Source organism: Lineus longissimus, chromosome 19 (assembly GCF_910592395.1).
Source record: "Lineus longissimus chromosome 19, tnLinLong1.2, whole genome shotgun sequence".
Classification (NCBI taxonomy): domain Eukaryota; kingdom Metazoa; phylum Nemertea; class Pilidiophora; order Heteronemertea; family Lineidae; genus Lineus; species Lineus longissimus.
The window spans coordinates 13,442,061-13,468,550 of NC_088326.1; the positions used below are offsets into that span (position 1 = coordinate 13,442,061).

General features: G+C 45.1%; 2 protein-coding genes across 15 annotated transcripts in view; one reads left to right on the plus strand and one right to left on the minus strand.

Annotated features, from left to right (window-relative positions):
- The window catches only part of LOC135503169 (oxidation resistance protein 1-like), a 36,440-nt gene extending 31,254 nt beyond the window's left edge, over positions 1-5,186 (minus strand). For all 13 annotated transcript variants that reach the window (XR_010449869.1, XM_064796577.1, XM_064796573.1 and 10 more), the window contains exon 1: positions 4,762-5,186. Coding sequence is in view for 12 of the 13 variants with exons in the window: in XM_064796577.1 (XP_064652647.1) it covers positions 4,762-4,826 (65 nt within the window). In the remaining variant the exon portion in view is untranslated. The remainder of the gene's footprint in view (positions 1-4,761) is intronic.
- A 3,503-nt stretch (positions 5,187-8,689) lies between these two features.
- LOC135503495 (E3 ubiquitin-protein ligase UBR5-like) lies at positions 8,690-26,330 on the plus strand. Of its 2 annotated transcripts, none has more exons than XM_064797111.1 (31): positions 8,690-8,859; positions 9,284-9,410; positions 9,695-9,897; positions 10,027-10,237; positions 10,510-10,569; positions 11,286-11,382; positions 11,646-12,139; positions 12,433-12,698; positions 12,837-13,228; positions 13,344-13,465; positions 13,748-13,976; positions 14,280-14,434; positions 14,553-14,949; positions 15,195-15,345; positions 15,463-15,825; positions 15,942-16,274; positions 16,444-16,706; positions 16,869-17,107; positions 17,355-17,527; positions 17,632-17,803; positions 18,079-18,373; positions 18,550-18,684; positions 18,889-19,176; positions 19,431-19,675; positions 20,019-21,775; positions 21,887-22,595; positions 22,852-22,982; positions 23,174-23,392; positions 23,622-23,976; positions 24,316-24,546; positions 24,996-26,330. In XM_064797111.1, the coding sequence occupies exons 1-31, from the start codon at positions 8,798-8,800 to the stop codon at positions 25,206-25,208; spliced, it is 9,087 nt and encodes a 3,028-aa protein (XP_064653181.1). In that variant the 5' UTR covers positions 8,690-8,797; the 3' UTR covers positions 25,209-26,330. The 2 variants fall into 2 exon arrangements, with proteins under 2 accessions (XP_064653181.1, XP_064653182.1); XM_064797112.1 differs by having other exon boundaries at positions 18,889-19,152.
- Positions 26,331-26,490: the final 160 nt, after the last annotated feature.

A 26,490-nucleotide genomic window follows, 5' to 3' on the forward strand; every position in this document is an offset into this window, starting at 1 on the left:
ATACAGAGCATGGAAAGATCACAGTATTCAAGGTATACATGTCACTCATGATTGGGGTGAACTTTGGAGAAAAAGAATTGTGGTAATTGACGGAACTCTCCTTGTATTATTACTAAATTAGGATTAATAGAGCTGTTAACACAACAGGAAGAACACTGGGTGAGGTTGGATTTATCACAATATCAGAAGGCTATCTATTTCATGGACTAAAAGTGAAAGATTAACCATCAGTCAAGCTGGTTCTATCAACACAGGGCTAGTCTATGTTTGACACTGATGACTCCAGGTGCATCGCATGACCAAACTTTCATCCTCATGCTTCTTGTTTCATGTGATCCAAGCCAAAGGTTTCTCACCTCCAAAGAAGGAAAGGTGCTTTGTTCTCGGCTCCAGTGGATCTACAGATGATGATGTGAGAATAATAGCGCAGACATCATTGACCACACCATTCGCTCATCAGGCTCAGACGGCCGAGGTGACCTCCAAGAATAACACTCTCATTGTCACACAGGATTAGAAATGATTGTACAACCAGCACTACAAACAATACTCACAGTAACAGTATGTGACCTGTCACAGGAAAACGAGAGGCATGTCGCATGGAAGGTGAGCCTAAATGTCACCATGAATGGAAGAAATTGATGCCATCAGATGTCACGAAAGTGAAATGAACAACCAGTCCGTCTCAACCTGCCAAGCTCAGAGTCCCATTTTGGTGTGACAGGTCACATATTCTGATGTAGACTGATAGCGGTGTTTCAAAGTACTATATACAGCTGAACAGACTGTATCAATAGGTTTACCAGTACCGCACAAAATCTGACAAAGAGACCAAGGTTAAATCCGGCCTTCCATGGAAGACCTGGAGTGAGTAAAGAAGACCTCTTCTTGTCTTCAAGATGAACTTGGACCACAGAGAACCTTAACATCATCAATTCTGAATCCAACCCAGCAACCCTATGATTATCAACCACATTCTACGAGAATATCGATGCAGCGCCACCAATAGTCAATGGATTTCCACGCTGTCGAAAGATTGTTGAAATATTGGAGAATATGACTGTTTTAATTTATCTTGCTGCCAGTGGGATGATTCATGGCGGTCCAGGGACGGCCTATCGCAATCGAGATCTTGGTGTAATTCTACGCCAACAGGCCTGGATTTTCACCCATGAAGACCCAGTCTGATCTATTTAGAGACTGCGTAGTGTTTGACGTTGAGAAGTGCGCCATATGCAGGCTCGAGTCTATCTAGATTCTTTTACTAGTCCATCTTCAGAAAACTACAATAGTCACAGGACTGTATGGCTTGTTTACTAGTCCAGCTTCAGAAAACTACAATAGTCACATGACTGTATGGCTTGTTTACTAGTCCAGCTTCAGAAAACTACAATAGTCACAGGACTGTATGGCTTGTTTACTAGTCCAGCTTCAGAAAACTACAATAGTCACAGGACTGTATGGCTGGTAACCCCACAAAACTACAATAGTCACAGGACTGTATGGCTGGTATAACCCCACAAAACTACAATAGTCACAGGACTGTATGGCTTGTATAACCCCACAAAACTACAATAGTCACAGGACTGTATGGCTTGTATAACCCCACAAAACTACAATAGTCACAGGACTGTATGGCTTGTATAACCCCACAAAACTACAATAGTCACAGGACTGTATGGCTTGTTTCACCCCACAAAACTATGCATAGTTATTCTATGATTTTATGATATGAACAAAGAAATGAATAGTACATGAACTTTATTCCATTTTATCACATCTCTCATTTGCATCGACCAGACAAATGTCGATCAGCTACTGCCCAAGGTGTGACAGCTGCATTGTTGACACAATGTGGGAGTTCCATCAGGTTTTATCGACAAACCTTTCTAATCCCATCCTGTCCTCATAGTTTCCCCTGGCTGGGGACACACTCAGCTATTTGGAGAACACTGCAGACAGTACAATGCATGCTCATAATTAAGTTAAAGCATAAAGCCAATCAGAATACAATGGTATGATTAGAATTTAACAAGAAGTGATGATTAAGCATTTTCTTAGGTTTTGACTTTGAGGATCACTTTCCTTCTTGAAGTTGAGCTTATTACTTTATCCTGTTCATTTGACAATGGAGACAATAGTCATGATAGTCTGGAGAAGCAGTTTCTATACACTTGTGTTGATCCATGGATTAACCATGGACTGGCATATGATTATGATTCTACAACTCCAGTCCCTGACCCTCGTCTCTTCAGAACATCGAGGTTTCTCCAACACATGACTCGAGTACTGTGTAGGGGCATTTGTTGCTCAAGGGTAACTTATCTCAATAGAATATAGAATTGAATAACATTCCGTTCCCAGTTACAATCTTCTCAGAGGGAGTCGGCCTGGGATTTAGACGAGCATAATCCCACCAACTGTTCAGAGCATTTGAAAACAATTTCCAGAGTGTCACGTTGAGCTTTCAGCTCACAAAAAATCAATAAAGCAAACGAGATTGATGTCGATTTTGATGGCTGACTGGATACAACTGGATACAAGATGAACAGAGCACGGCGAGTGATGTGTGATCGATCCAAGAGTGATCAGTCCCGATAGAGAACCATGGTCTATTCTGGAGAGATAGTGTCAGTGGATCTATATTCTGAGAGGGGAGGAGGTCCAGGGGGTGCTAGTTCTGCATTAGCAGGGAAAGACACACCAACAGAATACAGGCCAACAGAGAGCAACGACAGAAAGCATTGCCTCACGACAAAAAACAAACACTTCTCATAAGGGGGGAAAGCGTGTTGGGGTTCACAGAGGTTCTTCACCCACCACACTTGATCGTGTTTGGGAGTCAAGCGTCAAACTATCGGGGAGGGGGGGGATAGATGGATAGGAGATAGACTTGCAGTTTGGAGCCCACTCCAACTGGATGCAGATCAGAGATGTCCAGCAAAGTGTGTAGAGCTGGAGAGATGTAGTGTGGACTTCTGAAATGGGGACTGGGGAGGGAAGTAAAGGAGTATGGAGTACTGATGCAAAGGTTCATGGTGACTGCACTGTTGGATCAAAGAAGCTCGAATGTGACTGGGAAAGTCAAACCACGTACAGAGCTAAGGACTGCTCAAACAAGCAAGAGTTGCTGCGACCTGTGCGACCTGTGCAAAAACATGTGTGATTCAACCCATCAACTGCCCGGTCTAACGACCTCTTGTTCCCAGTCATGGCACCATCAAAAGTTGTTGAAACTATGTGCTTGTTTACGTGGCGTTAGGCTGTTCATCAGCAGTGTGAGGGAGATGAGCCTGACAGCTGATCGTACAAACATATTCAAATGAATATGTCGTACTTATAACCACAACCCTTTAATGCCAATAATGGTCACAGATGTGCATCATAACATCATTCACCTCTTATAATTCCCACTAGATTGTAACATAAGGTAGATCTATTGATTACAGGCAATGTGCTCATTAAAGCCCAGCACTTCAGGTTTCAGTGCATAATATATAAAACTAAAAGACACTTTTTGTACACAAGCCAACATCAACAGTGTGATGTCATCGTGCCACACAGACACACAGTACACCCCCCCCCCCCCTTATTTTCACAGGCCTATATGTTTGCAAAAACATCCTTATCCATTTATTTCTGTAGTAATGGGAAATTTTCAAATGAAGAAATCATACAAATCTTTTCATGCCCCTCACATGGAAAGTGAAAAATATCTGTCTCGAGAAATGAAAAATGTTTACAGGTAGTCCCAGTCGCTGAAACGGTCCCCTAAAATTGGACCCAGTTGAATGATGAAGTGCACATCACGCTCGCATTTCATTTGTGTTGTTGTGACCTTGAGCCATGTCACCATGTACCATTGGTACATCTCTTCAGCTAATGGTATTGATTATTATATAAATCAACGGTGAGAGTCTTCGCTAAGCTCGGTCAGGAAGGCGACCACAATAGTTGTAAGTGTTGCATTATGAAGCATCAGCATACTGTAGTGTAGGTATGGTAGAATTACAACCATGACATGGCCAGGGGCCATGTCCTCACCTCTGGTGAATGAGAGGAATATGGTTACCATTATAGTTACAGAGAGTTTGACCTCAGCAAAATCGTCTAATAAATCCTAAATTTTTGAATCTTGATCACAATGACCCTTGATTATTTGATTTGTTCTATTTCGCATAGCGACCCTGACCCTGATCATCCCTGAAGACACGGTCTGCACAATCAGTGTATGGTGCATGTCAAGGTTTAACCCTCACCTGGGGTATAAAACTTAAGGTCACGATAAACAGGTCTCCTTATCATTTTCTCTTGGGCACAACAGTGATAGGTTCTCTTAGTGCTGCATTATGGAACTAGGCACTAGAAGCTGCCTGGATGAATTTTTTTAAGGAAATCCCACTCATTCTTTTAAAACAACTACTGAATGTGAAAAAAATCTGCCAAATATCAAGGCCTTTTAAACGATACACAAAATTCTTTGAAAAATGTTCACACTCAGAACATGTAAGCCAACTTTGGACAATGCCATAGGCCATGTAGGCCATTTTGACCAGTTTGTTGCAGGTGAAACCCATGACTCTTCAGCACCCAGACAAACCTTGTTGAAACTGTCTAGAGACCACATTCGAAAGTCGATCAGCGGGTAAAAACATGTGAGTGTATAGCAAGACTGACTGTCAAGAGGTAGGCTAATGTCTGTTGTTGTCACCCGCTGTCATTTCGAATGTAGACTTGACGTAGACTTTTTGTGACACTTACTTTGAGCCGAATCCCAGCTTTTCCTTGGCCCTATCCTTGAATGATCTCTTCAGTGAGGATGCCATGATGTGTTGAAGAACAAAAGAAGTACGCAACACTCAAGACGTCAGCCGAATTACAACTCCAAGGTGCAATACCTGTACACTTCACTCTGCATTCAAAATCAATTCTGCACTTCAGTGCCTATGCTATATCAAACGCTCAAATTAGTACCGGAGTATGTTTACAAGTGAACTTCTCGAGAACCAAACAACGCCTGCCGTCATGGCTCCTACGAAACATGGCATAGATCCTATACTTTCCACCAGTTCAATTGTTATTTTGATTTGATGAACCATTGAGCAGCTTTCAGGTAAAATATTCGATGAAATTTCAGCGAAAAAGGGAAGTCGCCATTTTTACGCCTACCCGCAATTTCCCTAAAGTTCCGGTGTCCACCAATTTTGTGAGGGAAATCAAACATGGCCGTTCGTCGGTGAAAATGACGTCACGGCGTGGAATTCCGTTCATCATCGTGTCAGTATCTATTTTAAGATCATACTCACGTGTTGTTGTTTACGTTTTGGACAGACTTTTTTCGTTGTTCAGGCTTGTGAATTGGAAATTTGTATCAATTTCCGCTTCTTTTACAGATGCTCATGCTCACGCATATTGACTTAATCTTTGCTTATTGATATGGCTTGACTGTGGGGTATAATATAACCTTCGTCAAGTCACTTACCGGGAAACATGTCACGAGATGTTTAGGCCATGGGAATGATTAATCCGGTTTACCGTCCACCTCCACATGTGTTCAAAGCTTACTCATTTTCAAATTTTTTCATTATCTTTCAAAAAAGCTATTCATTCTATTGTTGCCATTACTTTTTGAATTCAAACAATCTTTCCAGTGGTTCATCTTTACCAAAACTGATTGAGAAACACAATCATAAAACATTGATAGGGTAGCGTTTTCACCATAATAATGACATTTTTTCAATGCCTCGTGCCAATTTCCATTTACTGGAACTTGCCGAATCACGTGTTTTGACCAGTAAATCAGGCTGTAAACCGATTATGAATAATGAAAAATGAAAAAAGCCTCATCATCTTTTAAATCTCTCGGACGGTAAACCGGATCATTGGGCCTCTATCCTTCCCATTGACCTGGTCACATTATATGTCCAGCCTCCCTTTACCATGAAAATGATCAGGTATTCACCATGTAAAAATGAGACGCATTTTTCCTAAGGTTGGAGAAAACTCTTTAAGTACAACTTGAGTACTACTTGGGACCACAGTCATCTTAGAAGACTGTGAATCCTCCCAATGTCCTTCCTCTCATGCAGAATGTGCCACCAAATATACATCTATATAGCCAGGTCAGGACCTGGCTTGGCCCAGGGTGGCTCACTGACATTGGGCAGCCAGGTGTGGGCCAGGGCACATCGAGAAGAGATATGGTGCGCTACTGTCTCATTGCATTTGCAAGAACGTGTTTAAAAAAATACATTGGGAATTCACCAGTTTGTTTGTATAAGAAATACATATACATGCCATACAGGAAGCCAAGAAAGAAAAATGCGCAATATTTTGTATAATCTACGTGTTTAAGATGCAGGCAGATTGTCATATTTTCATTTTCGGCACCACACCATTGTTTGTTTCACTCAAGTACAAATCTCGGGTATTTTTTAAGTTGTGGTAAATTGGAATTTCAGGGTTGTTTCACTGGAGATGACTACCATTGCACACTGGTGGACTGTTCCGGAGAAACTTGACCCCCCCAGTTGACAACTTGGCAGAGCAGCCAAGACTGATGTGGCCTGGCTGTGACTGTCACATCTCTCGCATCATGTTGCCAACACGGTGGAGCAGCAAAGACTGATTTGGACTGGCTGTGACCGTCTCACCTCTCTCACCATAATTATTATCAACACGATGGAGCAGCCAGAACTGATGTGGCCTGGCTGTGACTGCCTCATCTCTCTCACCATGTTGACAACACGGTGGAGCAGCAAAGACTGATTTGGACTGGCTGTGACCGTCTCACCTCTCTCACCATGATTATTATCAACACGATGGAGCAGCCAGGACTGACTCGGCCTGGCTGTGACTGCCTCACCTCTCTCACCATGTTGCCAACACAGTGGAGCAGCCAAGACTGATTCGGCCTGGCTGTGACTGTCTCATCTCTCGCATCATGTTGTCAACACGGTGGAGCAGCCAGGACTGATTCGGCCTGGCTGTGACTGTCGCATCTCTCGCATCATGTTGTCAACACAGTGGAGCAGCCAGGACTGATTCGGCCTGGCTGTGACTGTCTCATCTCTCGCATCATGTTGTCAACACGGTGGAGCAGCCAGGACTGATTCGGCCTGGCTGCGACTACCTCATCTCTCTCACCATGTTGACAACTTGGCAGAGCAGCCAATACTGATTTGGCCTGGCTGTGACTGTCTCATATCTCTCATCATGTTGTTAGCACGCACCTTAAGCTGTAGCAGCGCCAAGCAAGAGTCAAGAATTCTCAAAATGTCCGCTGCAAGCCGCTGCTGGATCAACCCCTCAGATTCAGAATCAGAGGCCTGGTCGATCGACCATGTTCTTATATTGAGTGTTGACTGGTTCAATATGCTGACTTTGTGCTGGTCTTTCCCGGGGTACTTTCTCAATCCCCAACAAAAGTCCAAGGGAGCGAACATCTTCGATTTGGAGCGAAACGACTGGGGGCGAAAGGTTAGGAAGCGAAACAACCGCAATGTAGTGCAGGTGGCTTAGCCTGGTACCACTGGCCACCGTCAGACGACGCTGTTGTGTTTGACCTATTTTGACTTTTGTATTGACGGGTCAAACACAACAGCGTCGTCTGACGGTGGCCAGTGGTACCAGGCTACAGGTGGCAGGGTCTATTCTACAGACCAAAGACTTTACAGACCTCGTTTTTTGGCGCTCACATTTTTATTAGTGAAGATTTTTATGAAATCTAAAGTGATATTAGACCAAAAACGGTTTCCGCATATGCTCAGAACAAAACTTTTGAAAAATATTAAACTTTAGTACCTTGATTTTGAAGAAATAAAAGTCTGTAATTCTCAGAATTCTAAATAAGAAAAAACAGACCAACTTCAAAGGCAAATTAAGATATTTTAAAAACATTTTTTGAATAAAAGATTAAGTTTGAAAATTGTCTCCGTTGTCAAATGTTGTCATGGATCATGAACGGGGCCTTATGATAAAATGTACAAACAACAACCTCATTTGTGAAACTTTCCATTCTTTATATGATATGTTCAGGTCAAATTCAAATGTTCATCTTACTGACACAATGGTGTCTTGATCTGTCGATATACAAACATTCAGTCCATATACATACAGTCCATTTTTAGGCTACTTTTACCGAATGACAACTTGTAATTTTGATGAATATCGAAAGCGTTAATAATAAACTTCACAGAAATTCCCTTCCAGCGGCCATGTTTTTTGTTGTTGACGTTTTGAGAGGTGTTCAGGAAATTCGTGATATTTCTTTAACTATTAAAATTATCGATTGTTTGTTGACATATTCATAATCTTTGTATCACCCTTCACATAACAAACTTCATCTTTTATTCAAAAAAAGTTTTTAAAATATCTTAATTTGCCTTTGAAGTTGGTCTGTTTTTTCTTATTTAGAATTCTGAGAATTACAGACTTTTATTTCTCAAAATCAAGGTACTAAAATTTAATTTTTTTCAAAAATTTTTTTCTGAGCATATGCGGAAACTGTTTCTGGTCTAATATCACTTTAGGTTTCATGAAAATCTCTACTAATATAAAAGTGAGAGCCAAAAAACGAGGTCTGTAATGTAATGTCTTTGGTCTGTAGAATAGACCCTACCGGTGCAGGTGCACTTTTAAATTTTCAGCCAATCACAAGCAAGATTACAAATGCCCTTCGGCATGAACCTCGAATAAATATGGCGCCCGATCAGAAAAATTCGTGAATTTGGGTCGAAATAAACCTAAAATTACAACTTGAAACTTAAGTTGTAGTCGAATTTGTGACTCAAATATCATGAGTTCGATCCATTTCGTCGTCCACCCTCTCCCTGGCACCGATGAACAACTGAATGACCGGTACGAACCGATTTTCTGTACCCTCCATTTCTCGCCGATATTTTGCGTTCTTTTCGATTTCTTCATTTATTCTTTCATTCATTTCATCATCGTGTGCGTGTCGTTCCTTCTGCATTCATTATGAGGCCTAACTGCAGAATAGCCGGAACAGTAGCAGCTCTGTACATTATGTACACTCTGTCCCTCTACTATAACTTGCAACTTTTAATAACATATTTTGAATACCAGTGTTAACTATTATCTTCAATCTTGTATGAAGCCCTTTGCATCAATTATCACAGGATTAGGAGAGAGGTGAATTAAAATACCCGATTTTCTTGTCAGAGCCATACTAAAAAATCAAGAGATTTTAGGTCTTTGCCCACATTGCAGAAAAAACTCGTCAAGTGGTGTGAATGTGATAATGTGTACGTGTTGCTTGCAGATTAAGGGAAGTAGCAGAGAGGATTAGTAAACATGGCTATACGCCACCACCAGCCCTCAATGCCTTGAGACGTCTCGTAGTCGTGCAGTGTGTGGTTGGACCTCATCATGTGGCATTCTTGCTCGAGGTAAGAGATGCGTTCTTGAAAAGGATTAAAAAGACTTGAGCCTAGTCTTTATGTTAAGAGCCATGGATCATTTCATAGGATTTTTTTCTTTATTGTGGAGGTCTTTCAATATTTGGGTGCTTGATATTTGTAAGAAGTGTTCATGAGTGCCAAAAGGCTAGATATGTCCGATCCTTCTGTCATTCAGGAATGTTGCATGACTTGAAAGAAGACTTATGGGCCCAGTGTGGCAGTGTGACCTTGTGGCTTTGGCAAGATCTTTGATGTTATGAATTCTGTTTCAGGATGGAAGAATCTGCCGCTTGTCTTACAACATTCAGAGTGAGAAACTCGACTTGAGCAAGACCGAGACGAAAAGCCAGCCTCCAAGTAAAACACAGAAAGTGAAGGTTGTCAGCAACCCGTCTGGCCGGTCAAACATCGACCTGGAGGGCCCCCTGGTGCTTGTTCCTGACACTCATGGCAGTATTGCTGTGCAGGCAAGCGGGTAAGGATATAGCATTGGTCGTGCCAATCGGAGGTGGTCATTTGGTGTCAAACTTGCTGAGCTGCTCTTTCTGGGTTGAACTCGATTTGAACCTTCCCTAAATCATTGTAATCTCCTCTGCCATTGCAGGTGGAACTCCAACACTGTGACCAGTGTGAGTAGTGCAGTGCGCACGGCTAACAACAACCAGCCAGCGACCTCCAGTAGTAACTCGCGCCCGCTACGTCGTCCAACGGGACGTGTTGTGCGGGCTGTTGGTAGAGGGCGTGGCAGTGGCGTGATTGTTGGATCAAGACCGCTGATTCATGCATCGGCAGTCCCAGAGGAGCTAATTAGTCAGGTACATTTCTATCTTTTGTTTGTGAGGGTGTTGATGTTGAGGATGAGGATGATGATCAGGGCAAACTCTGAAGATTTTGACAAATCCTGATAAATCTGCTTGATCAAAGCAAGGACAGACTGAGGCACATAATTTGTTTTTAAGAAATGTTTTCTTGTACGTGGCTTGAAATATTCCGATGCAAAATGAAGCAAGAGTGTTTTTGTACCAGTGAGAAATTGTTGTCCAGGTTTGTCGTTTTATCATTGACTTTCTAATTGTTATATTTCCAGTGTCAAATGGTGCTTCAGGGCAAGTCACGCAGCCTCATCATCCGAGAGTTACAGAGAACTGTAAGTAGACTGTCGCAGGAAGCATCCAAGACTAAACTGATAAACTGTAATCCATTTATCACTTCCTACATCCTACCACGTTACCCTCTATGGTAACAATGGTTTTCACCTAGGAAAGAGCAAATGGGTAAAATACTTTATCTCGTCCTTTGCTAACCGTCTTCTGACGTGTTGGATTTTACCCCACATGTTCAATCTCCCTGGACTTTTTTGTATATATTTTTGTTTATAAAGCTGATTTCCAGTGTCTGACCTCATAACACGGCCAGGTTCATTCACCTCTGGATGCACTCATCTGGAGAGAGGTGATTGGGTAGCTTGTATGATCTGATTGTGTATTCCTAAATCCTACCAACTCACCTGCGTAGTGGTACAGTTGATATTTCACTTAGGTTAAAACAAATGGGTAGCTTTTGTATTACGGTTGTGAGTTCACTTCCTCACAGTCAATGAAACCACACCCTACAATATCTTGATAAAGTTGTTTGCTTGATAGTTTATACCATGGGCTCCTTAAATCTTCACAACCTCACCCCTGGACTGGTTGAGTTGATGTTTCCCTGAGGGTTACTTCCAGATTGGTTGTGAGTTCCAGAGCACAACCTACTCTCAAAGCCATTCAACGTTAGGATGAAGAGACTGAGATGGTGTCTATACGGTACGGTCAGCCTGTTTCCTTCAGAGTAACCATGGTAATATTTCTCATATTCTTGCAGAATCTTGATGTAAACCTGGCTGTGAATAATCTCTTGAGTCGCGATGATGAGGGGGATGATGACGGAGAAGACAGCCAGGATTCATACGTCGGTGGAGGTAGGTGGCGCTGTGCGACACAGACAAGGGCAGAGTGGTTGCCATATTCATATGTTGGGCAATACGCCTGCATTGCTACTGGAGTGGATAACATGTCATGTTCCTCTCTGGAATCATTTGGTTGGTTTATCCAGCAGGCAAGCAGGTCGTATGATTGAAGCACTGCCTCTTTAAACTTTCAGTTGACCATATTTTGTGTAATCATTTCCTGCTACAACTCTACTTAGTTGCATCCTTGTTGATTAACTGTTCTTCCCCTCCAGATGATTTGATCTCGCTCCTCGACTCAGGCATGCACTCTGACCATCCCAGCGTCATCATCGATGCAGACTCCATGTTCAATGAAGACATGTTCGGCTACTCTACACTCAGACGTTCAGCGTCTGGTGCACGCTCACGGTCAGGAGAACGTGGCGAGAGTCCTGCTGAACGGGGCGACCGTGAATCAATGTTCAGATTACGAGAACGACGCTGGTTGGAGAGTGCATTGAGGGATGAAGCCATTGCTACCGTCCGCGGCTTAGACCGCGAGAGACCAGATATCGTGAACACGCCTGAATTAAAGAAGTCATTCTCGCCTGCACAGAGTCCAGTCATCTTCGGTGAAGACCTACAGTTCTGGCCTGATCGTGACGGCACAGCCAAATTCTCTCACATCTCTGCGATGCATTCCGAGTTGGTTGCCATATCGACAGGTGGCAAGCTTCATCAGTGGAAGTGGATGGATCATGATCCTTTCAGGTTCAGTGCGAATGATGTGAGTATTGGTTGGTTAGGTTCAGTTGGATTACTCACCAGATGGTGTCCGACTCATAGTAAGACATGAGAAGGGAACCATACCAGTAAGGAGATCACATGACAGAATAGCTTCCAATGGTTGACTTCGTTTCTGTGCAATAGAAAAAATACAAAAGAATAAACTGCATGCACTCCCCTGGCCTTGAACTCATCAGTTTATCTTGTTCTCTAATATTGAAACAGTTCTCACTTGCTGACTTTTGTGATGGTGGGATGTCATGAGTTTGTGTAACGCATGGCCCTTTGTTTCAGTCTCCCCTTCACCACCCCAAGGCTGCTGCCCTTGGCCTCCAGACGGAGAGAATCCTTGGTATCTCAACAAGCAGTGTGCGTGCGTCTGTCTACACGGAATCTGGCAAAGTGGCAACCTGGATGGACGACTCGTTGAGTTCCGTGGCAGCAAAACTCGAACATGGAGCGCAGACATTTCCTGAGTTCCAAGCGGATAAGATCTTATCACTGCACACCTGTTCCTTGTATACCTGTGCCAGGTTGGAAAGTGGCTCCCTCTACTGGTGGTAAGTCAAACAAAGCCATTCAGCTCCTTCTCTCACCCTCAAAGTTTAGATGGAGACATATTCCTTCACGCCAGATTTGTGGTTGATTCCTACCTAAACATTCATGTTCCTACCTTGAGTAACTCCTCATATTTGCAGGGGTGTGATGCCGTTTGGTCAAAGGAAGAGACTGCTGGAGAAGGCTCGCAGCAAGCTAAAGAAGGCCAAGACAAACCCTCAGGGTGCATCAAGCGAGATCATCATGGGGGCACTGGTCTGTCTCCGCAGCTGCCCGATGTACCATGCAGGAGCTCTAGCTTTCACGACCGTCGATGGCATCCCTAAGGTTGGAATGCTCATGGATAGTGCGTGGTCTCTGAATGATACATGTCGCTTCAAGATCAAGACGTTCCCGCTCGAACCAAAGCCGGAGCCGCCCAAGGAACCGCCGAGGTGTGAGAGCAAACCGGACATGCCCCCGCCACCTTCTCCTGCATCATCAACGTGCAGCGACCAGAGTGGACCGGCACTGATCAGCCCTGGATCTCTCAGTGAGTATTGCTGGCATGAGTCTGAAGCGTTAGGTCAGGGTGAGAACGAAAGAGAAGTTCAGGTTACCCATTGATGTAGAATAGCTTTTTATTGACAATCCATTCTTGATTCCAGAGCGTAAACGTCAGCCGACGCCGGTCAAAGAAGTGGAGAAACGAGATGAGGAAGACTGGGCTCTGAAGGATGTGGTCTTCATTGAGGATGTCAAGACAGTCCCGGTCGGGAAAGTGCTCAAGGTGGCTACATGATCACTTCACTTGAAATGTTCAATTAGGGCAATGGCATCAAAATGATGAGACCATTAGTATAAACTGTGATAGTGGTAACCTCACTTGTCTGATGCTTCAAGAACCCTCATCAAGCGCTAGATAAAGTAATGCCAGGTTGTGAGTCTGCTAGTAAGCTCCAGTTGTCAAGTTCGCATCAAGCATATGCTGGTACTTGTCCAGTGAAGACCTGTCTGGACCCCAACATATGGGTTTCATTGTGCCTCGAGTAATAAGACATGTGTGTTCCAGGTTGATGGTGCTTATGCTGCTGTACGCTTCTCCCGTCACGAGGGTGACCTGACGATGATGTCACGTGAGGACATCTCGGCCCTGCTACAGGAGTGCCGTCTATTGAGGAAGGATGACCTGCAGGTGATCAAGGGTGGCAGTGCACCGAGGGTACCTGATTGTTTCCAGAAGTATCCCAAGAAGATAGTCATAATGGACAAGATTGTGGCGGTGGCTGTTGATAATAGAGGTATGCTGTCTGTTGTGGTTGTCAACTGGTCCAGTTGAAGCTGGATTTCATAGTTTCTTCAAATTGAAAAAAAATTTCCCAAAATTTATATTTTCCTTTTTTATGTTATTTTTTCAGGAAAATTTGAAGAAAAAAATTTTTTTCCGAAAAAAATCAAAAACAAAATTTTCCCCCCAAAATTGGTCAAAATTAATTTTTTCGGGTTTTTATCCATTTTGGAAAGAAAACTCTTTTTGGTTTTTTGAAATTTTTTCCAACTAAAACTTCTGTTTTGGCTGATCTAGCAGTTTGTTTTGATTTCAGGTATCCATGTGGTGAGCAAGGCCAACAACAAGCTCTCCTACTTGATCTACAACTTGAGCACTGGCAAACTTGACCAGGATAGCTCGTTCCCAACCAACAGTATGTCGTTCCTTGGCATGAACGAGCAGTCTGTGTCGCTCCACAATGCCGGGGAGGTATGTATGATTCAGCCGCGTAGGAAGGTTTTTCTCAGTCGGCTCAAACTCTTTTGAGAATTGTAACAATCCACCCCATTATCTTACTAAACTCAGAATCTGTGTTTCTCAATTTCAGCAAAATCCTGTCCTTCTCCGGGACGGGAACGGAGCTGTGTACCCACTTGGTAAGGACTGTGCAGACGACATCCATGATCCGTTATGGCTCGACCTGCCACCAGTCAAGTGCCTTGGCATCGGCCTCCATGCTCTTCACACCATACACATCGGATCAAAGAACAAAGTGGCTGTCATCGCGTTGACACTGCAGCGCCAGCTGCTCATCACCAACATTCTCCGCACGGATCTTGAGAAGGTGAATACGATCCTTAACGGTATCGAGCAGGAAGTGGACGGGATGGCCAAGGAGCAGAAGATCACTGATCTCATCTCTGAGCATTGTGACGGAGCAAGGAACATCCTCCATTGTTGTGTTACCATGTGCGTGCCGGCAACAAACAAGGAGAGTGAAACAGGTGTGTGTTAGGTTTATACTCAAATGGTCTGGGAAAATGTGGTGAGATATAACTTAGTAGAAATGAGAATGTTCTGATTGAGATCTTACTGGTGAATGGTCATGTCGGTAGGACAAGTACATTGGCTGACAGTAAGGAAGTGTGAGATAAATGTCTTGTTGTGCAGGTCTTCTCTATTTTGTTATTGATTGAGCTCATTTGATGAGTAATCAAAGATGGAGTGCATGATCCTGTTCCACTTTCAGAGACACCAACTCTCCCATCAACCACCAGTACAAGTAACTTCACCACATCCTGTCCACTGATCATCGATGCTGTGAACAGTGCTGTGGAAGCTCTCGGAAACATCCAGGCGTCGGGACCTAGGAACTCGCTGGACAGGACTGGAGGCAGGACGTAAGTCTTGATGATGTATTCTGGGCATGCTAGCTTGTTGTCAGAGACCTGAGCAGCAGACCAACAAACCATTTCCCCAAACTTGTTGACTAACGTTTTTGTTTTTTCATGTTTCAGTGCATCCCTGCGTGAAATGATGAGACGAGCGGCAACATCTGCCGCGCGCGCCATGACAGGTCTGGAATCACGTGACAGTGACCGTGAAGAGTCTGGTGGCATCGCCATACCAACACTCTCCTGGCCTCCAGAGACGCCAGCTTCATTTGAATTACCACAAGCAGAGAACCAAGGCCCCAGTGCATCATCATCAACCTCCCAACACCCAAGCACGTCAGCACCACCTCCAGTCACAGATCTATTCAGTCTGCCCCCGGTCAAACTGGAGGAGAAGGAGAGGCGTAACAACGCTCATCAGATCCTAAAGACGCTCTGTGAGGTCGCATGTCTGCAGAGCAGTCTTCATGCGTTGCTGACTGAAAAGTAAGTGTCCTTTTTCTTGGTCTTCGATTACAAGCCTTCAGGCTATAGTTTAAAATATAATATCACATCTAATCCACCTACATATTAGATCAGTCACATTGTGTCTCTTCTTACAGGAATGCAGAGGGCCTCACACCATTCATGCAGGCCATCTGTGGCCGTGCTTACAATGCCGCCTGGACGATCTACAACACTGCCAAGAAACTCTCAACCAATCAAAAACTCCAAGTCGATTCGGAGAAATTCATGAGCATGTTATACCCGAAGGGGTCGAGTCTGGATAACTCACCGCTTCACCTGATCTGCTGTAACGACACGTGTAGTTTCACGTGGACCGGAGCGGAGCATATCAATCAGGACATCTTTGAGTGTCGCACATGTGGGCTGCTTGGCTCACTGTGTTGCTGCACGGAGTGTGCGCGCGTCTGCCACAAGGGACACGACTGCAAGTGAGTGTTATCTAAGAGAGCTGCTGATGTCTGCTCCACTGGCTTCATAGACAAACGTCCTGTGATTCTGTGGAATAAGTAGCCAAACGTGGACATATTCCTTTGCCAAGTGCTTTGTAAAGAAAAGAATTTATCTTTGTTTTCAAATCCATGTGTGATTGCCTTCCAGGTTAAAAAGTACAACACCGACGGCTTACTGTGACTGCTGGGAGAAATGTAAATGTAAATCACTGATTGCGGGTAACCAGACCGTACGCTATGACCTCCTCAACCGTCTCTTGATGGAAACAGAACTAGTCAAACTCCCCAACAGCCGCAGTGAGAACATCCTCTTGTTCCTGGTGCAGACCGTTGGACGTCAGCTCGTTGAGCAGCGGCAGTACCGGCCGTCGAGAACGAGGTCAGCCAGGAAGACGCCGGTCACTGATATTGGTGAGTCCAGTTCCAATAACCATCGCAATCCCTGGTCCTCTTAATCAGGATAAGCGTATTCCATCCCCGGTGGTACCATTGCATGTACACTCTTGAAGTGTCAGCAATTTTTGAGTCAAGATTGAGAAAAACTTAACATGTTTCATATCTGTTTGTGCCTAGATGCTGAGATGCCAGAACACGACCTTGAACCTCCACGGTTCAGTCGCAGAGCGTTGGAGCGTATCCTCAACGACTGGCTGGCCGTCAAATCTATGATCCTTAGCGGCTCGGAGCCGAAGAAGGAAAAGACGCGAGTTGCCAATGTCGTGTTTGAAGATCAGGCGTACATGAAGAGTCAGAGTGGCACATCACATCTGGATAAGTTCACTCATTGTCTGCTGGTCAAGTGTAGTGTAGAGGTGGGTACAACTCTGAATCCCACTCCCAGCGAGGAGCCGCGGTCTGATACTAAATGGTCTTCTGGCCAAATCTTCAATGACAGGTTGGCAGCAAGCAGAGGGAGTGAGGGACTTCATTGTCACTGGTGGCAAGGCTGTGCTGCCAAGCGCTGTTCTCACAAGTTATAAGCTTTGATCCAACTACCGCAGTCATCTAAAGATCTGGCAGTCATCAGTTGATAATGTTGATATTCTGTTTCCATTGCAGATGTTGGACACTCTCCTGACCACGTTGATTCGAGAGATGCAGAATGACGCCACTGAGAAACGTAAAGAAGAAGCCAAGAGTATCGCCAGGAGGTTTGTCAGGTCGGTCGCCAGAATCTTCGTCGTACTCAACCTCGAGATGACGCCAGGCTCGAGCAAGAAGAAAAGATCGGTGTAAGTAGGTTTTGAAAGTCATTTGAAGAAGTCCGAGTGTCTCCAATAATGGACATTTCCAAAATGTACAATATGGTTCTTGACTTACATCTTGTTGTTTTCAGCCTTGGTATTTATCCTCTGATGAAGTGTAAACGTGTATTCCAATCTCTTGTCAACATCGCTATTGAAGAGTTGTGCGAGACGGCTGATTCCCTCATTGCACCGGTCAGAATGGGCGTCGCCAGACCGACTGCTCCGTTCTCATTGGTCAGTTCAAATCTGGATGCTATACAGGTAAGACCAAAGAAGGAAGTAATTCATGTGTTTCAAAGATTTCATGGTTTTGTCAGCTGGATGTCTCCTTCTCATTCCCATTTACCGACTTGCCTTCCTGACCAGCTTGTCGGCTATACGCCTGGGAGACAGTAACACCATCAGCTCGTAATGAGGCATTTCAATCATGTGATGGCTTCAAAACACAGCGGATGGCACAGTCACTTCTGAGACTTGTCGCCAATATATCTTTAGTTTAAATCGGAGCGTTTAGGATTACAACTGGTTTCTTTCAGGGAAGTGAAGAAATCTTCAGTGTTGATCCGTTACCCCGGCGGACAGCAGGTGGTGCCTCCCCTCTCATCCGACCAGCCTCGTACATATCACGAGCAGTAACACCCCCTCGTGTGGCAGCAGCAGAACCAAGTCATGAACGTGAAGATGATGATATGGTGTCTGCAGACGTAGAGGAAGTCGAGGTGGTGGAGGGCATTGTGGGAGATGACGACCATTCTGACCATAACTCAGATCACGATGATCATCAATCAGAGCATTCAGATCATGATCAGAATCCTAACGACCATGAGGATGGTAAGAAACACTTTGATTCAGTTGTTTGTGTTTCAGGTCTATATAGAGTGTATCGAAAAAAAGCAATCAAGGAATTGGCTAACATTTGGTATGGCTCTGCTGTGTAAACAAGACTGATTATGTTCCTGGATGCCCGAGTGCTGGTTGATCCTGAGATACTTCAGTGTTTATTTCAGCTGTAGCTGAGAGCGACATGGACCTCGACTTGCTGGCCGAATCTGAGAGCGATAGTGACAGTAGCCATAGCAACCCTGACAATGCCAGCATCCAGCGGAGCGCGGTGACAGCTGCTACAGCCGGGTCTGATGCCGGTAAGAAGATGAACTTGAATTGACTGAGTGTGACTTCACATCTGACCAACTGTATGCTATGTCCAAGGAAGATTCAGTTAACCGATGGTAGACTACTTGTTGAAAGGTGATGTGATGGCCAAAATAGTCAACTCTTTACAGAACCAGCACATGTCCTCATATACCATGTTGCAACACTGCTCAGAACTTCCCTCCATGTTTCAGGTCTTGGAAGCCTCGCATATTTCTCCGAGGAAGAATCAGCAGATTCATCCAATCAGGAAGAGGAGGAGAGTGATGGTGCTGAGAGTGATGATCACGACGCTGATATTGTCGCTCTCGTTGATGAGCAGTTGGAGCGACGGAACACGGCAGGGGTTCACGGGCAGCGCACCCTTCAGGCCCCTCACACCATGCAGTGGGCGGTCAGACAGAGGGATACCACCTCCAGTTCCAGGCCTGCCACAACAGCCTCCGGCACCACTACGGGTAGATTATTTTCCTTTAACAGAGGTGATAGTGAATGTCTATGCAGTATTCTAAACTTTTGCCTGCCACTTGTGTGAGAATGTTTTGAAGATTTTGATGGTGCTCAAACGTTGTAGAAAATGATAGTTTGACTGCCTGTTTCCCAGTAGAAAAGAGCCTGCCTCATTGGGATAGTTAGTGTGTTCACTAGTCAGCTCCCCTTCTGGTCGGAGCCTTTCTCCCCTTCTTGTCGGGGCCTTTCACTTCTTATCTAAAGAGGGTTCATGTTTCTTCCCCAGGCAACAGTGGTTTGATCTACATTGATCCATCAACGCTACGCAGGACGACTGTGACCACCACTAACACAGCCAATCAGGAGAGTGCTGTCACCATGGCAACCACAGCGAGTCAGCTGGCGCGAGGCTTCGGTATCCTGATGCGACAGATAGCTGACTTGTTGACGATGCTTCAAGACTATCATGAACTCGCTCCAAATCTTCCACGAGTTTTGGAGATCTCTTTTGAAGAGTCAACAAAGTTACAGGTGGGTGAATGGGGGAAGAATAGATATGATTCACCGCCAGATTACCTTGGTTTTTCAAGATTGAAGAAATTTCAGCTGTAGGATGTACTTCACCAAGCTCTGAAAAAGAAAATTCACGAAAACATGTTTCAATGAAATAAGTTGATGAAAAAAACCATTGAGTTGAACTTTTATGCTAGTCACTTAGGAAAGTCATCAAATGCTTTGGTATCAAAAGGTAGTTCTAGCAGAGCACACATCTTAGTTAGTGGCCGCTGAAGTTAATATTGAAATCATCTGTGATCTGAACTGTCAAGTTGTAATATGCTTTCTCAATCCACTTTCTGGCCTTGTCTTGTTACAGGTGTATCTTGAATGCCATATGAAGCCAACTTGGGACTGGTTGATCACGATCATGGACTCGACCGAGGCTCAGCTCAGGTTTGGCTCCATTCTGAGTGAGACGACTGACCCAGCTCACCCCTCACACCCCCAACACTCCTCATACCTACGCAGCCTTCGTGAACGAGCTAACCGTGAAGAGCCACGCATACTACAAGTATTAGAGACGCGACGTCGTGCTCGCTTCGGGACAACAAGTAAACTAGCTACAGACGGTAACTCTGCTCGCCGGGACTTCCTATTGTATGCATTGTCATTGATGCGAGCACATTCAGACGAACATTCAGATAGTTTACCTGTGATTGATATATCAGCATTGAAACACGTCGCGTATGTTTTCGATGCTTTAATTTATTACATGAGAAGTGGGACTGATACAGACACGGATATCATCCGTGACGGAATGTCGGTGCATTCGTGGCAGGATCACGAGGAGAATGAAAATGAGGCTGAGGAGGATGATTTGAATACGTGTATGGCGATGGAGACGGAGAGCAATGAGGGAGAGTCGGACGTCACCAATAAAACTGGTCGGAAACATTCATTCTTCCAGAGGTCAGATTCAACGTTGTTTTTAGGCTGCCCGCCACCTGATCCGTTTGAGACACCGCTGACTGAAGCGTTGCCATTGGCTGATCAGCCTCATCTATTGCAGCCTAATTCACGCCGAGAGGATATGTTTGGAGTTCCACGGCTAACAGTGAAAGATAACGCACCGACGTCTGCTCCAGTCAACCAGCCTGTACCGTTTGATAAACTACCAACACATATGGGTTTGTCTGTGCGGACAGCTGATACCGCCGTGGAAACCCACACTGATGAAACCATGGAAACCAGCACAACAGAACAACCAGACTCGCCACAGAATACTGAAGTGCCACCTCCTACCACTAGGGGGCAGAACCAGGTAGACAGTTCAAGTCAGATTCCTTCACCCCCAGAGACACCTGCTGGAGGAACACAAACCGAGGAATCGAGTAGTACCTCGCAACCAACTCCAAGCTCCACTGATACGCCCTCTTTTAGTTCACATACAACTACTACAAGTAGTATGGAAACTACTGGTAGTATAGGAACTACTGGTAGTATAGGAACTACTGGTAGTATGGGAACTACTGGTAGTATTGGTACTACTGGTAGTATGGGAACTACCAACAGTGTGGACACTACTAACAGTATGGGGACTACCAGTACCAGCAGTATGGACACTACTAGTGGTATGGGAACTACTGGTAGTGTGGACACTAGATCTAGCCCTAGGGCAACGAGCAGTATGGACACCTCCTCCAGTCCTCGGGCTGTGCCAACAACCTCGACATCTGTCAGTGCTAACCAGTCATATTCCTCAGTCATTGGAAGCATTTCTGAAAGTAGTGCGGAAACTAGTGTGATTGTACGGAATAGTTCGTCTTCTCTGCCGACAGATGATGTATCAAGTCCATCAGCAGAAGAAAGACGACAGCCATCATTACTGAGTGTGATCGTTCGTGCTGGCAATCAGTTTTCTCCGAGTACCCAGGATACACCATCTGGTACCCAGAATGCAACAGAACCAGAAGCCCCGGCACCGAGCACCAGTGCTCCATCAGCAGACGCACCTGGTTCTGATGAACCTGTTGATGTTGCCACTGCTGTGGATATGGTTGGTGCCAATGAGAACGTGCTGAGTACGGTTGTCATAGAGACGTCACAGGGGCCGACATCAGGCCCACTACTCAAGTAAGTGTCATTCTCTTTCAAATATCGAATGCAGAGATAGATACAACTGCCTTATTGATTTAACTTGTGTGTTGACTGTGTTCTCTGATGTCTGATATTTCATCTTTGCAGACCCCAGCATTCGATCGGAGCTCTCGTCTCCCATGACATATTGCTTGGTAGGTGGCGCCTCAGTCTGGACCTGTTTGGTCGTGTCTTCTGTGATGATGTTGGTGCTGAGCCAGGCTCCGTCATCAGCGAGCTCGGTGGATTCCCCGTCAAGGAGAGCAAGTTTCGCCGCGAGATGGAGAAGTTACGCAACTCACAACAACGTGATCTTACTCTGGAGGTGGAGCGTGACCGTAGCCAGCTCCTTATCCAGTCATTCAAACAGCTCAACAGTCAGTACAACCGTCGCACTAACATCACAGGACCACCGCTTGCTGTTCACCGCATCAAGGTGACATTCAAAGATGAGCCTGGCGAGGGCAGCGGCGTGGCACGGAGCTTCTACACGGCCATGGCGCAAGCTGTCCTCTCATCAGAGAAACTACCAAATCTCGATAGTGTGATGATCGGCAGTAAAAGTCTGCAGTACAACTTGATTCAGAGATTACGCTCGCGTGAAAGAGAACGTGAACGTCAGCGCTCACTACAACGAGCCCGGAGCCGTGAACGAGAGAATAGACGCTCTCTGTCATATGACGCGCCACCCTTCTATATGCCAACGACCGAGGGGACGGGGACTGAACCAACAGAGAGTCCATCAACGGATCATCTGTCCACACACAGACAACAGCTTGGAAAGAGGTTATTACCCAAGGTGCAGGTGCTGCAGCCGGTAAGTTGATGATCGATGTCCACGAGACTGACCAGTTCAAAGAGAAGTTATGTACCACACCACTATGGTTTGCTGTGATTGTTTGGACTTTGACTAAAACAAGGGAAGGCCTGAGGCTGTCACAAGCCACTCGTGTTTCTTACTTGAGGAGCTACGCCCAAGGTCTTGGTGACAAGCATATGTATTTATGGAGATGGCCCTCTATTCTCCTTATGAAGCTGCGTAATTCGTAGTTTTGAATTTCATTTCATTGCAGTCACTTGGGGCTAAGATCACAGGCATGCTGCTGGAGCTGCCCGCGGCCCAGCTCCTCCTATTGTTAGCATCTGAAGAATCGTTACGGCAGCGGGTGGACGAGGCTGTTGAGATCATCATGTCACAGGGAAGGTGAGTCAATGGTGAAACATATCATTCTGTTGCTCGAGTTCATCTAGAACTCTTTTGTGACTGGTTGCAATACCATTGCCCCTCAAAGGTAGATAATGTCAAAACCTATTGTCCTGATCCTTCATTGGAAACTCTCTCAGTCTCTGATTTGAGTCGTAGGTGTCACTATACCGTTAACCCTTCCTCTCCAGAGACCTCAGTGCTGAAGCCCTTATTGACCTCGACATCTTCAACCTCTCACCACCAAAATCAAAACGGCCAGGATCCGGGGGTCAGCGAGAGCTTGATGAGGAAGATGATCTCGAAGACTGTGCTGCCCTCTTCTGGCAGCCAGGGAAACGAGGATACTACTCGCCACGTCCTGGCAAGTGTTCACCGGAGAGATTAAATGCATTTAGAAATGTTGGCAGGTAAGTGGCACTTAACTTTCAGTAGAGAATCTTCTGCACTTGTTGCATTCCTGTAGCCTATGGTTGGATGCCATACAGGATTATTGGTGTGGGCTATCAACATGCTTATGTATTGAAACGTTGTGAAAAGGCTGCGTCCAAACAATGACTTGATCCATTGAGGAGTCCATTGCCAACTAGTTCTGGTTCTCACAAGAGATATAATGTCTTGTATGCCTCACTATTGCAGAGTGATCGGTCTTTGTCTCTTACAAAACGAGATGTGCCCCATGTTCCTGAATCGTCACGTCATCAAATACATCCTTGGCCGCAAGGTTGGCTGGCATGACTTGGCCTTCTTTGACCCTGTCTTGTACGAGTCGCTGCGACAACTGATCCTTGATGCGGACAACAAGGATGCGTCTCTCATGTTCACCGCGCTTGATTTGACGTTTAGTATCGAGTTGTGTCCAGAAGAGGGCGGTGATCAGGTGGAGTTGGTTCCAGGGGGTGCTGATGTCGAGGTGACCACACAGAATGTTCATGATTACGTGCGGCGGTATGCGATGCACAGGATGGTGCGTGTTGCAGAGAAACCACTTGAGGTGAGTGCATATTGTCCCAACTGGAATGCCGATACCTTATTGACTGGAGAAGTGCTTTTAACGTCTGCTGACCTATCAGTGAGGTGCGCTCTGTCTCACACAGGTTGCAACTGACCTATCAGTGAGGTGTGCTCTGTCTCACACAGGTTGCAACTGACCTATCAGTGAGGTGTGCTCTGTCTCACACAGGTTGCAACTGACCTATCAGTGAGGTGTGCTCTGTCTCACACAGGTTGCAACTGACCTATCAGTGAGGTGTGCTCTGTCTCACACACTAACACCAGATCGACAGCAACGTTCTCAGGCAATGTTTTAAGCCAGATCTTTTCTGTCTTCCAGAATTTACGCCTGGGTTTATTTGATGTGCTGCCTCGTAACGCCCTTGACGGACTGACAGGAGAAGATTTCCGCCTCCTGTTGAATGGCGTGGGTGACATCAATGTGCAGACGTTGATTGGTTACACGTCGTTCAATGATGAAAGTGGTGAAGGAGGAGAGAAGTTACTCCGCTTCAAACGCTGGTTCTGGGCGATTGTGGAGAAGATGAGTAACCATGAAAGACAAGACTTAGTAAGTATGAGCATTAGAATGTGCACTTGTCCACTCATGACACTTGTCCACTCATGACACTTGTCCAATCATGACACTTGTCCACTCATGACACTTGTCCACTCATGACACTTGTCCACTCATGACACTTGTCCACTCATGACACTTGTCCACTCATGACACTTGTCCACTCATGACACTTGTCCACTCATGACACTTGTCCACTCATGACACTTGTCCACTCATGACACTTGTCCACTCATGACACTTGTCCACTCATGACACTTGTCCACTCATGACACTTGTCCACTCATGACACTTGTCCACTCATGACACTTGTCCACTCATGACACTTGTCCACTCATGACACTTGTCCACTCATGACACTTGTCCACTCATGACACTTGTTCACTCATGACACTTTGCTCTAAGTTTTCTCCTCCTTATTCTAATTTCCTTCATTCTTGCAGGTTTATTTCTGGACGTCAAGCCCGGCTCTCCCAGCGAGTGAAGAAGGCTTCCAGCCGATGCCTACGATCACAGTACGCCCTGCTGATGACAATCATCTCCCGACTGCCAACACTTGCATTTCACGTCTCTACATTCCGCTCTATTCCTCCAAGGCAATCCTCCGTCAAAAACTACTCCTCGCCATTAAAACAAAGGCCTTTGGTTTTGTGTGAGGACAAGTTACGAAGGTCGGGACAACATGTAGGCGTGAAAACGAAGGCCTTTGGTTGGCTTTGTGAGGACTGTTTTCCTGTCTCTTGAAGAATATGTAGGCCTTTGGTTGGCTTTGTGTCATGAAAAGTAAAGCTCATGAACTGTCTGCATTGCTACGCTGGATTGTAAGGCTTATGGTACGTTTCAAAATGCCACGGCCGTTTCCTTAGAAAACAGGGAACTTTTGCCATCATTGATCTGAATGAGCCGAGTATGGTGTGAGCTCGTGAAGAGGGGTCGAATGCTCGGTGAATGCTCAACCTCGATAAATGATGAGTTCCTGCTAATCGTGTTGTGGTCTGCTGTAAGTTATAGAATCCAATTCATCTGTTTTATGTCTGTCGCACCTCGGCTGGTTGTGTTGTTTTAATATGAAAGCTGTAGACGCCAGGTGAAGAAGACTTGGAGAGGAGGCAGAACTCCATGTCCCGCTCGAGTGTCACTCTACTCGCTGCTGTCACCACATTGGTCATATTACTGCAGGGCTGCATCAGTGTGGTGATATCATGAGATGAGGTTGCTGTGACGTGGCATTACTAAGAGCTGCAAAGTGACTTGAGTCATTAACGTAACAACATGTTGCCGCTCTGCAACCTATCCAGTGATGACTACAACCTCATGGTCTGTTATCTTATCTATTATAAGATGGTTGAGATTTACGGCAAAGCTGTATTTGGAATGATCAGAAACTGGAGTAAACTTCACCTGTACCGATACTTCTGTCAGGATTCAGGTCTTTCAAGCGACAAAATGTAACTGATTCTTAGTGAGTGACCGGTGTTTTGGTCTGTGCAGAGATATCCTGAAATACTAATGTCACTGCAAGAAATCAAACCAAACATAATCGGTCTGTGGAACGTCCTGTTTTACTTCATTCTGGCTCCTATTGAGTTTGTGCTCCTTGCAAAACCATGAAGCTTGCCTTACCCGAACTTCGAAATAGACTAGCCCGTTTTACTGTAACTTATGTTATGATGGAATAACCCATTTACTATGTGGAGGGGTTATAGGTGGACTTTTATTTGCTCATGAAGAGACGACTAATCATGATCTGGATTCAGAATAAAATGTCTTGTTTTTATGGGAAACTTGTCTTGTGTTTGTTGGTGTCTTCGCTTCAGCAGATTCCCCCTCAAGAGCTGGGCTGATTGGTCTGACGTACACATTGTGGCCAACCGGATAAATGTGATGGAGGCTTTGTATGTTGTCCCCTGAATTTGCCTAACTCTGCTGCAGCTTCTG